General features: G+C 51.2%; 1 protein-coding gene across 6 annotated transcripts in view; it reads right to left on the bottom strand.

Annotated features, from left to right (window-relative positions):
- FLNB (filamin B) overlaps positions 1–12,288 on the bottom strand; it is a 148,268-nt gene extending 135,980 nt beyond the window's left edge. For all 6 annotated transcript variants that reach the window (XM_056128970.1, XM_056128971.1, XM_056128972.1 and 3 more), the window contains exon 1: positions 11,851–12,288. In XM_056128970.1, the coding sequence (XP_055984945.1) occupies positions 11,851–12,142 (292 nt within the window). In that variant the 5' untranslated portion in view covers positions 12,143–12,288. The remainder of the gene's footprint in view (positions 1–11,850) is intronic.
- Positions 12,289–12,646: the final 358 nt, after the last annotated feature.

Raw genomic sequence — 12,646 nt, 5'->3', positions numbered from 1 at the left:
CACATCATAACCCCTAAAGTTGATCCTAAAGACTTTTAAGCAACTGAAAATAGCGAAAACAACCCCACTGTGCAGTCAACCAAAGCACATTCAGAGACCAAGGGAGACTTATAAGCCATGATGAGCCTCAGCTAAGACTCCCAGAGTTAATGCTGGCCACAACTCAGCAATAACTCAAGAAGAATTTTTGTTCCAATAATAAGTATGCACAAAATGATTTCATAAAACATTTCCAATCTAGTCTCTCTCTCTCTCTCTCTCTCTCCCTCCCTCCCTCCCTCCCTCCCTCTCTTCTCCCTCTCTTTTTCCTCCCTGAGAAAATACACCTCCCCCTTCCCCATTCCAATCAAATAGCAGATGTAATTAAAAAAAAAAAAAGACCAACAATGAGAAAATATTTAACATTCATCACAGATTTTCTTTGTAATTTTCTAGGCTTCTGACTTTTACAAAGATCTATAAGTATCACTTTTTCCAGTCCAAGAGAACTTACGAGAAGAGAATTTCAAAGACAGTCTGAGCTGATGAAATTCTTTTAAGAAAGCAGAAGAGCAGAGAGATGAAAATCTCCAATGGGGATTTGAATTATAATCAACCACACTTGTGGTCAGTCTGGACCTGCCTCTGTTTCTTCATCTATATAATGGGGGAATCACATCAGTAATTAGATCTCAGGGCTGCAATGAGATTTTATTTTGCTACCATTGAAAAGCAAGCATCATTATGCCTGGTACTGGTCACTACTTAATGTATATTCACCCTTATCAATGAAACTATTACTATGATCATAATGACTCAGTCACTTCTGATTATGATCCTTGCATAGTCATTCTGAGCCTCTTTGGTACAGCCACTTGAAAAAGGCTCCCTTCTCCAATAGTTGAAACCAATCATGGCTGTTCAGAAAACAGGTGCCAAGGTCTTTAAGTTCAACATCCCGCTTCTGCTGGAACCCGAAACCCTATTTCACCGACTTCGTGCCTTCCTAACCGGCAGCAAGGACCACTCTTTTGCATTTTCTGTAAGCAAATACATAGTTTATACTCTACATTGACTCAGGGCTGGAGCAATAGCACAGCGGTAGGGCATTTGCCTTGAGTGCAGCCAGCCCGGCTGAGCCGGGTTCAATTCCTCCGTCCCTCTCGGAGAGACCAGCAAGCTACTGAGAGTATCTTGCCCGCATGGCAAAGCCTGGCAAGCTACCCATGACGTATTCAATGCCAAACACAGTAACAACAAGTCTCAAAATGGAGATGTTACTGGGCCCTCTCGAGCAAATCGATGAACAACGGGAGGACAGTGCTATACAGCGCTATTGACTCAGTAAGTCAACGTACCAGACTTATTGTGCAATCCATCAATGCTAGAGGCTGTTTATTCACTTGATAAATTATTAAATTCCTACTAAGTGCCAAGCCCAGAGTCAAAGAACCAACAATCCAGTGCCTGTGCCAGGAGCGGATTTGACCTGCGTGGAGAAGAAGGTGGGCAAGTGGGGAGCAGCACAGCTCAGGTGCGATGAAGCAGAAGGGGGTTGTACGGGCACCATGGGGGCCCTGGGCCTCTGCCTCCCCCCTCAGGCATGACTCCCGGTCCAACAAGAGTGCCAACGGACAGGAAGGCAATTACAGGAAGAGCCACATGCCTGCAGCAAGAGCAACGGGACACCTGGATCATTTCCTGTAAGGACTCCCCTCCAGGTGAGGCATTACCTGGGTGCCAGCTTGCTCCCTTAGTGGAGAGAAACAAGCAGAGCCAGGCCACCTGGCACTCCTCCTCTCTGAACACCATGCACGGCAAGAAGCTCCTCCGAGGGGTCCTTATTCCAGCAGCAGCAGCAACCCCCGCTCCCAGTTCTATATCCTTTTTTGGTTTGTTTGCTTGAGTATTTGGTTGATATTTTTGCTTTGCTTTGCTTTGCTTTGCTTTGTATTATGGCCACACCCAGCAATGCTCGGGGCTCACTCCTGGCTTTATACTCAGGGAGCACTCCTGGCAGGGCTTAGGTGGCCATATGGTGCCGGGGATCAAACCCAACAGACCAGATGCAAGGCATGTGCCTTCCGCCTTACCTGCTGTACTCTCGCCAGCCCCAGTGCTCTATCTTTTTATAGTCACTTTCTGAGCCTCACCTAATATAACCACTTGACCCTGAAGATTGCTGACAAGGCATCTTAAACACAAAACCCAAACTCTGCTACATGCACGGGATTCACCAAAGGTCAGTGCAAAGAACAGCGAGGGGGTTGGGGGAGATGCAGGGAAGGGAAGGGGTCTGGGCCTCTCTGGACCACTTTCTCCACCAAGGGTACAATCATTTGGTTCTCTAACAAGCACCAGGCCCCCCCAGCCTGGCTCACAGAGCTACAGAATGGCCAATAATACAGAACATTTGGGACTCTGATGACCCACCTCAGGGCGGTGCAGGAGGTCAGGAAGGTGCCCACAAGCAGGGAGAGCATCAAATGAGAACTGGGCACTTTTCTTGGACTGAGCAAAGGAGATGGAGACCATCTGACTTTTCCATGCTGTCTCCCAGGAGGCCCACCTCTGCCCAGGTCACAGGCAGTGCAAGGCCAAAAGTAACACCATTCCTGCTTGCAGAAGAAGAAGAGCTGACGGGCTACTGGCCTTTTTTTTTTTTCCCCTCTTAAACTCTGGATTTATGGGCCACAGCAAATTTACATAGTCTCCGCCACAATTCCCCACCCACTTCCCTATAGCTCGAAAGCCAAAATTCCACAGTGTTCTAAATAATTCCACCTCTTTGATTGCCTTTATATCTGAACGGAAATTCCAGAAAAGTTGTCTGGCATGGCAAGAGCTGACCGGTCTTATGAAAATACCCAGAAAGGTGACCCATTTAGTCAAAAGAGCTTTCAGCTCTCCATGAGAAAAGGAGTTCATGCCAGCATAAAGGGCCCTCACAGAGGGAGAACAGGAGTGCTGTGTTAACGCCCAGACCTTTCAACAAACCAGCTCCGCCATTCCTGGGAGGCTGCAGCACCACCTCCCTCCGGAGCAGTGACTTGGGGCAGCCCTTGGGGACATATGCCTAGTCCTAGCTCACAGCTCAGGGCCGGGGTGCACCACCAGGCTCCTGGAAGATGAGTGGAGGGCCGCCTGGCACTGGAAGCAACAACCACTGTGCCAGGGTTACCAGAGCAAGGCCAAGTGAGAGCCAGGAGTGGAAAGCTCGGTTGCTGGCCTTACCTGCCTCCAGCTGGTTAATGTTTAAAGGGAGCAGGAGGAAGGATGTGTGGGGGACAAGGGCATTTCTTGTTTTTTGGTTTTGGTTTTGGTTTGGTTTGGTTTGTGAGTCACACCCAGTGATGCTCAGGGGTTGCTCCTAGCTCTGCACTCAGGAATTACTCTTGACAGTGCTTGGACAACCATATGGGGTTCCGGGAATTGAACCCGGGTTGGCAGCATGCAAGGCAAACTATTGCTCTAGCCCCAATGAGGTCATTTCTGATGGTGCACAGCTGTGTCAATGGCCACTGCCATCAAGGCCCTCCAAGCATCACTGGATCACTGGATCTCAACACGTCCCTGCTCCCCTCCTCAAATGGCATGTATGGCAAGCTGCTTAGCCAAAGCCCTTGCAGGGTACTTGCCATGAGAATATTTCAGAGCACTGCCTCTGGCCTCTGGACCCCACAAAGAGAGCACTGCTTGGCTTCCACAAAAAAAAAAAAAAAAGAAAAAAAAAGGCTCTAGCTGTCCAGACCTGCAATGAAACCCCTACCCTGGGGAAGCCAATTCAGGCAGGGAAAACAGAGGAAAATGACTCTAGGACTGGAGAGAAAGCCCCAGTGAAAGCTCAGCTGTGCTAAAAAAAAAAAAAAAAAAGGTGAATGGACAAAAGTGAGTTTTGTAGGTTATGTTTCTTTTTTTTTCTTTTTTTTTTTTTGCACAGGGAAACTTCAGTGTCACGTGAATTAAGTTCTAGTGAGTAAAGTGTCAGGCAGACAAAACAAAAGCAGTGGAGGTCTCCGGCTACAGGCTATGTTTACTATACAAACGTGACGACCCCCCCAACTTTGAGATGGGAACACTTTCCAGCTTCAGCCAGGCAGGCATGATGCCTGGCGTACCAAATGAGACGGATTTGAGCCTCAGTCTTCTCACCTGTGAAATGGAAATAGCAAACAATGGCTTATCTACAGAATAATAAAAGTAATGCTAAGCAGAAATGATGCTAGAGATGCTATTAGAGGAGCATGGGTGCACTCAACATTCAGGACACAAACAGCGTTGTCAGTACAGCCGGGGAGCCAAGAAAAGCCAAGGAACACGCAGGAGGTCAACGGCACTTCTCAGCTAGGCTGTCGACCAATGCCTGGGACCAACGGCATAGGAAGGAGAAAGTCAGACACTTCACTAAAAATAACTCAGTCCTATTTCCAGACAGCATGGTGGCAGAGGACCCAGGCTGTCCCTCCCTGGGTGCCCGTCCACCCACCGGACTGGCTGTCACACCCACGATTTGCCTCCGGGCACCATCTTGGCACACCAACAGCCCTGGCCCAGAGACACAGCAATGAGTCCCGGAACACACCACAGCACTTGGAGATCTCTCCGGGTCCCATACCGAGCCAATTTCACCGGGGCACTCTGGATGGAGCAGGTGCAGTCTCCCTGCCTGCTCCATACGGAATCCTTGTGACCAACAACGTCCCCAAGCAAGGCCCAGGTATGCGAGTTCCAGGACTGAATCTCTAGGCCCACTGGCGGTGGAGGAACTGGGCTGTCCCTCCCCGGGTCCCCGCATGCCCAGTAGACTGGCTGTCGTGCCCACAATTTGCTTCCAGGCCCCATCTTAGCATACCAATACTCCTGGCCCAGAGACTCCCAATTGAATCCCAAAATGCATTCGTGACATACAGAGATATCTCTGGAGCCCAACCACTTACACTCTAGAAATTTACATTTACAATCGTGGCCATACAAGCTCTCAGGATATTCAAAATGAGCAATGGAAAATACATTATCTAGCGTCTGCCCCTGGCAGGTAGGCTTGAATGGTGGTGGGAAATTTTGAGTAAAACATAATGCCCAAAATTAGAGAGAGAATATTGGGGAAATTGTCTGCCACGGAGGGAGGGTGAGGACTGTGATGTGCACTGGTGGAGGGATGGGTATTCCATCACTGTGCGGCTGGATCTCAAACATGAAGACTTTGTGACTCTATCTCAAAGTGATAACATTTGAAAAAAAAAATAGTGTGGAGTTCATGCCCAATTCAATCAGCCTTGTGGATGGCTGAACAAGTAGCAGCACTCCTACATTATTTTAAAAAAGAAGAAGAAATAAAAAAAAACCTCAGTATGACACCAAGTCCTGACTAAGTGAAAAAAATCAAACTACTTCTCAGCTGATAATATGAAAAAATCTTGACCAAGGACATGTGCTGATGCATAAGGACGCATAAGTCCCAAAAGGATCCCTTTATGCAAGTTCTTTGGTCAAGTCTGTTATCAGACAACCGGTTGTAAGTTAAATCCCAACAATTTATTTTTGTTTCTGTTTGGGTGAGGGTCTGTGTATATCTGGTTTTGCATTCACAGGAGACCCCTGGCATTTCTCTGGGAACCCTGTGTAGCACCAGAGATTTGAACCAGAGTTTCCACCACCACAACCACATGCTGCCAAGTGCCCTGCCTCCTGCACTCCCTTTCAGACCCAAAATTGTTTTTAATAATGAATAGTGTACAGAAGACTTGCAATAAACACCTACAATATATCAAATGAACACATTTCAGGCAAATGCTGTAAAGCTTTTCGAAGAATGCCAGTAACCTCACACAGACTTCAGTAACTTTTTTTCCTAAATCATGATACCAAGCAAGCATAATCAGAATAGCCAATAGTCCTACTACTCTTTATACCATCTCTACCTGCGCTTATCCACTGTTTATCACTCACATCATAAAGAGAACCATTTGGCTTTCTAATCTTCTTTCCTAAGAAGCTCTTTCCCAATACATGGACTCAGTTGCCTAAGAAAGGTGAACTCAGCACCCTGAAAACCCAATGCTGTTTATTATACAATAACCTGGAATAATCCAATGATTATTGAGCAGGTTTAATGGATAACTAGATTTATAACAGCAATATAAAATGTCCTCTAATATGTCTGGTTACAGGAGGGGGCGAATCTTGTGTTTGAATCTGTCAACTGAAAAGAAGGTAGGCTTTTAAACTAATATTTAATATATAGCCTGGTAACTGTACACGCACACAGCATATATACATTGAGAAGAATGAGTGGGAACACAGTTAAGATCTCCATTTCACTGGACTCACCTCTCTGATCCCCAGCTCACTTAAGAAAGGGAGCAAGCTGGTCAGCCAGTCTCTGAGCCAACCCTGGCCTGATGCTCCATGGCCCTCTGACCTTGGCACTTGACCTCCTCCTGATTCTTCTGTACCATTTCTTCTTACCTGGCTAATTGTGTACCTGCCTAATTCTAGACAGGCTCTAGGCCTCGGCTTGGAGGCCCCTTTATCTAGAACGCCCTCACTGTCTCTCCTCTGCACTTCAGCAGTCTGCGAGGAAAGTGCTGAACTGGGGATCAAGATGACATCAGCGTCAGCCTTGTAATAGCTGAGTCAAACATAATGCTCTCAGCAACTCTAAATAGGAACTATCGGGTCGGAGAGGAGATGCAGGGTTGTGGGTCCTTGCCATGCCAGTTTGATCTCTGGTACCACATATATTCCCCAAGCACCGTCTAGAGTGACCCCTGAGCAAAGTGCCAAGTATGGCGTCTCAGCACCAACAGTATGGCCCCCCTGTCTAATAGAGGAATTATTTCATTTAGTTTGTTGTCGGGGAGGTTCAGGGTGGCCACAGCCTGCTGTGCTCAGGACTTACTCCTGAGATTCTGAGTTCAGGGATCACTCCTGGCAGTGTTCAGAGGGACCATATATGGTGCTGGGGATTGAACCAGGGTCTGTCACATGCCAGGTAAGTATGCACTATCTCTCCAACTCACCCCTTCATTTTATAGATGGAGGAACTAAGGCTCAGAAAACTGAAGACAGTGAACCAGAGTTGCACAGCAATTAGGGGGTAGAATGGGGTTTAGAAGTCCGACTATCTAAATGCAGACCACATGCCTGGAACACATGGCTGTGCCCAGTGGCGAGTGTGCTCAGAGCTGGAGGCAAAGTAGAGAGCAAGCAGGAGAGGGGCTTCCCCACCACAGACCCAAGGCAGGCAGGTCCCGAGGCTCCTAGTCATGCATCTGCTACCCAAGGAGCAAGACAGACATCCTCCATTCTCCAAGCAGTCAAGTCAATCATCCACCTCACAGCAGAACCAAGAATCTAGGGTGCAGTGTGGGGGGGGGGGAGGGGGGTTGGGGGGAGGGAGGGATCAGATCACTTAATCAGCTCCAAATCCAAAACCTCCTTCAGCACAGCCTCTCTGAGAAGCCAGGCAGCCTCTGACGGGCACGCTGGCTGCCCCCTCGCTGGAGGGGCTCCTTAGAGGCCCAGCTACCATCTGGAAGTGATTTGGCCCAGAGATTCCTGAACCGGGTGGGAGGCTGGAATGACCAGCTGCCTGCCTAGAGTTCCCAACCAGGACCAAAGCTGGTGTGAATGCCCACCCCACCCCACCCCCAGGCAGCCACCAAATAAACCAGGGATCACTCCTTTCCAAGGAGGGGGCACCCTTGAGCAATCCTTCCCTTCCTACAGGCAGCAGAACCCACCAGCCTCTCTTTCCAGGGCATGCCAACTTTAAGTCGGTTCAGAGATCAAACCCTCCAGTGTGACTTTTGAGATTGTTACTGGGCAGTTATCTTATTGATTTAACAAACACTCACGCAGCACTTACCATGTGCCACTAGCTGTTCTGAGCACTTTAAAAATATTAACTTGTTTAATTTTTATAACAACCTTTTTAAGGAGCTGGTTGCAATTCCCATTTTAGTGATAAGGAAACCAAGGCACTGGAGTTTCTTCCTAGCTCCTTAGCAGCGACTGGTATTTAAGCCAAGAATTCCGTGTTCTTTTCTAGGGAATAAGCGGCTCCCACAAACATGTTACTCTATTGCAAATGGCCTGGAACTTGTTCATTCAAACAAAGCCTGCTACTCTGTTACTTTTTAGGCATCTTCAGAGTCTGAATCCCATGGCCTAAGAGAAACTGACATTTGCTAACTTTCACTTTTTGGTAGATTCACTTTCACTTGTACTTGACTTTGGTGGGGATGGGAGAAAAGGAAGAAAAAGGGGGCTCATGATGCCATGCCCCACCACCCTGGAAACTTTGCCCAATAACCCCAGGTCTTGGGAGAATGCACTCCTGCCTGCTCTGGGGCGCTGGTGGGCTCCTGCACCTGGAGTCCACATCAGGGTGACACTGCATCCTCCAACAAGGACAGAATGCCTTGCTCCACAGGAGCAAGCTCAGATATACCACCCATATTTGCATGTAACCTTCTTGCCATTCTTAAGCTGCGAGATCCTTTATCTGTTTTTACTCCCTTTCCAAGTGGGCTGGGTCTAGTCTTAGAAAGACTTTTGGAAAAACAAGTAAATAAAACTGCCAGCTTCTGGCAGACAACTAGAAATATATATGCAAAGGCCTCACTGCGACTGACCTAGGACAGAACAAGAAACACACGGAAACCTGCCACTTCTGGATAGAGCTGACAGCCCACCTTACCACCATGAATCACAAATGTGCCTGGAGAGCCTGGCTGTCTTGGCGCTTCCTAGGCTGAAAAGTCAGATCCCCGAGAAGCTCAACCATCTTAAGTCTCCGAGTTTGGTGCCTCTACATAAATCTACCGGGCCCCCCTCAATGAAGATGGCTGGGAGTCATCCAAAGCAAACAAGACCTGGGTTTGTTCAGAGATAGTCTCCCAGACCATGAAGACAAACACCCCCCATGGGGTACCAGGAAATCTGACAAGAAATTTCAGTGAAGACAGGCAGAGGATCCTCAACACTCCCCACCCCGATACACACACACACACACACCAGAGACAGCTACCTGAACAGGAGAAGATGGGGGAATCCTTATCACGGTGCAGAGGATTAAATCCTGTCATTCACAGAAAATTCTGAGGTCACTGCCTTGCTCAAGGTCACAGGCTCCAAGTTGGGATACCCAACTTCTTTCCCCCCAATATCCCAAATCTGCAAACCCAAGTGGTACAGAGGACTCTGGGGGGAGGGGGGGGTAATTTTATTTGCTTCCCGCGTGGGAAGACAGTTCAGCTAAGGCTCACTTTCAACAAGTGGGCAGATCCAGGTTCCAGTCACCATTTACTAGCTGGATGACCACAAGTTACTTCACTCCTGTTTCCTCATCTTTAAATAAAGATAATAACACAGACACCAGCTACAGTAACAACAGCGCCCATCTTCTAAGCATTTGGTCTGGACTGGGTCAGTGCTAAAGTAAATCTTTATGAAGACAAGGACACCCAAAGATCTGGTGCGTTCAGCAACACAACACACCTCACACCTCCAGAGAGCAAATGCCACCATCTGCACAGTGTAACACAGTGAGTACTTGAAGTCCAGCAGAATGTGACTTTGGGGGCTTGGGAGTGGGAGGGGTGTCATATTGAATAGCCCAGAGAGAGCAGCGAGAAGGGCCTCAGGCACTGCCACCAGGAGAGTCCTGGCACTCAGCAAATCTTCCTCTGGTCTCCAGAGGCTGGCAAACCTGTTTGCTGTGAAATCTTTCTGGAGAGTGACCCAGCAGCCAATGACAAGAGTCCTAAGTGTGGTTACCCTCTGTGACCCAGGAATGCTACTTGGGGAAATAGGAGCCAAGAAAGCGTTTAAGAGGAGAAAATAAAATGAAACAATGTAACTCATGGGGGCCAGAGGTCAGCAGCCCAATGGCGGAAGGGAAGGCTAGTCTTAGGATGTCAGGACAGCGTAGCACTGGCTCTTGCAGGTAGAGAGACAGAACAGACCAGAGTAAGCTAGAGCAAGACCCCCGCTGGGGGGACCGGCGGAAAACCGCCCTGGAAGCAGCTGGTAAACCAGGCAGCTCGGGTTTTTCTGAGGCGGTGGTTTGGTTTTGTGTTTATTTTACTTTTTTAAGAGACTTCATGTCATGTTTGGATACTCCTGGTTTACTTTAAGTTTCTTTGTTCAGCTAATTAAATAAATACACATTTTTAAAACAAAGAAGGGATCCAAGTTGCGCCCAGGGAGGCCTTGGAGAGTCCTCAGAGAGGAAAGCTGGTTTCTGAAAAGGAAAGAATGCCCAGAGAATTCCGAGTTTCTCACCCCAGAGCCTGGGTGGGGGCCCTCAAAAGACAAGGCCAGCAAGCCACAAAGCTCTTCTCTGCAGAGAGGCGAGTCACCCTGGGTGGGGAGGCGGGCTGGCTGGGTGCTGGCAGCGGGCCTGGGCCAGGAAGCCGGAAGTGGCCATACCTGCCAGGACAGGTGTGGGGGAGGGCGCGGCCGCAGGAGGCCCAGCCTAGAGGGAACCCCTTTTATGCTGGAGAAAGTCCCAGTGGTCACACCCACCACTCTGTTGCCCTGCCACAGGGGTCATGTACAGTCTGGTGTCCTCAAGAAAAGCCCCTTAGACCCAGGCAGAAGCCAAGTCCCCACTGGCAAGGCACACGGCACACACGCAGTGTACACTCTGCACACATGTACACTCCACTCACACACACTGTGTACACACACACACACACACACACACACACATACACACACATTAACTCATACATGGTGCACATGTCCTGCCCCTACCAGCGGGGCTGCTGCCATCCTCAGCAGCACAGGGCCCCTCTCACAGACCCTCAACAGTCCTGGTCAGAGTTGGGACCTGGTCCTCATTCCTCCTCCCCAGCTCAGGGAGAGAGGAACCCAACACCAACCCCTTCCCCCCTCTCAGGAAGACCCTGGTGTGGGGAGGGTGGGGAGAGGAAGGCAAAGTCTCCTTGAATTGTCACCCACTTCCTTCAATTCTCCGAGCTGGACCCTCACTGCTGGAGTCGCTGAGGGCTAGTGGATTAACCCTCTGGACCCCCTAGTTTGTCCAGGGGGCTCTAAGGGCGGCCTAATTCTGGCTGTGATCGTGCAAAAGGCACACGTGCGCTGGCACACACCGCGGCTCCATAAGGTTGGGCACCACCACCACCGGAGTCTAGATCGTAACTTCAGCAGCCGGGAGCAGCGGGGCTCAGCTGAGCGCAGAGCGCGTGACACACCCCCGCAGTTCCCCTTCCCACCTTGGGGCCCACACTCATTCCCGAGACGGCCGGGGAGTCTACCAGGTGTGCCCCCCACCGCCCACCTCTCCCCTCCTCTACCTGGGCGGGGTAGGCCCGGGCGCAGAGAACGGTCCCTCCCAGGTCTCTCCGCCCGGCCTCCCGGCCAACGCCCAGGAGTCCACCGCGCTCAGCTGCCCCGGTGCAGCGGGGAGCGCCCCGGGGAGCAACTGGCTGGGGGCCCCACAGCCCGGGCCGGTGGGGGAGAAGTTTCTAGCTTTCCAGCCGCCGCGGCAGGAGCACCCCGGGAGAAATGCTACATCCCCCACCTCTTCCCTTGAGCCAAAACTCCAGCGCTCGACTCACAGCCCCCACCCCCAAGGCGCTGGGACGGGGCGCTGGGCGGGAGTGATCACGCACGAACTCCGAAAAGGGGCGTCTGAGTCCCCGACGTCCCCAACTCTCGAGGACAACAGGTCCCCGACACACACACACACACACACACACACACACACACACACACACACACACACACACACGCGCGCGCGCGCGGAGCCCACACTTGGTGGGCGGTGGGCGCGCACAGCCTCCTGCAGGGGCGCGCGCAGGGGGGATGGGTAGCCCCTCGCCGGGCCTCGGCACTCACCGATGGACACGAGCTTGATGTTCTCACGCTCCAGGAACTCCAGCGCCACGGACACGTTCTCGAGCTGCATCTGGCGGAAGGTGGGCCGCTGATGGTACTTGCGGCACATGGGCTTCTGGCTGAGCACCTCCAGCAGCGCGATCAGCCGCAGCCCATCGCTCAGGTCCGTCTGCAGGTTCCCGATGCGTTTGTTCACGCATTTGAGGTGCTCGTTGCACCAGCGCGTGAACGTGTTCTGTTGGATTTTCTTCCAAGGTGCGTCCTCCGCCAGGTCCTTCTCGGTTGCAGGCATCCTGGCGGCGGGGGGAGAGCGCGATGCACAGCGAGCTGCCGGGATCTGGCGGCGGGAGGCCCAACGACCGGGATCGAGAGAAGCCAAGCGCAGCGGGCGTGGGGCTCGAACTCGCTGCTCACAGAGCCGTGGCCGGGACTGCTCTGTGGCCGCCTGCTTTCAGCCGCGCGAGGCGTCCTGCGGCGCGCCTGCGCACTCGGGCGGCCCGCCCCTGAGGGTCCGCCCCGTGCCGGAGTCCTCGGGTGGGAGTTCCTGCTCCACGCCCGCCCCCTGCCGCCAGCGGCGGGCACTGCGCCGAGCCGCCACCGAGGAGGCCTCTGTGCTCTCCGTCACAGAATGGGAGAGCATGAGGATGACATCCCACGCGTCTTATGAAGCAGATCTCCGGGTCCGAGGAGAGAGGGAGTGTGCAGAGGCAAGGGAGCTGGGCAGAGGAGTGGGTCTTGGGGAAAGGACTGTTGGGCGGCGGGGTCTTCCTGTAGGAACCCAAATAAAGTTCAATAA

This window comes from Sorex fumeus, unplaced genomic scaffold (assembly GCF_029834395.1).
Source record: "Sorex fumeus unplaced genomic scaffold, SorFum_2.1 ptg000072l, whole genome shotgun sequence".
In the NCBI taxonomy this organism is placed as follows: domain Eukaryota; kingdom Metazoa; phylum Chordata; class Mammalia; order Eulipotyphla; family Soricidae; genus Sorex; species Sorex fumeus.
This window is presented reverse-complemented; position numbering and strand designations above follow the sequence as displayed.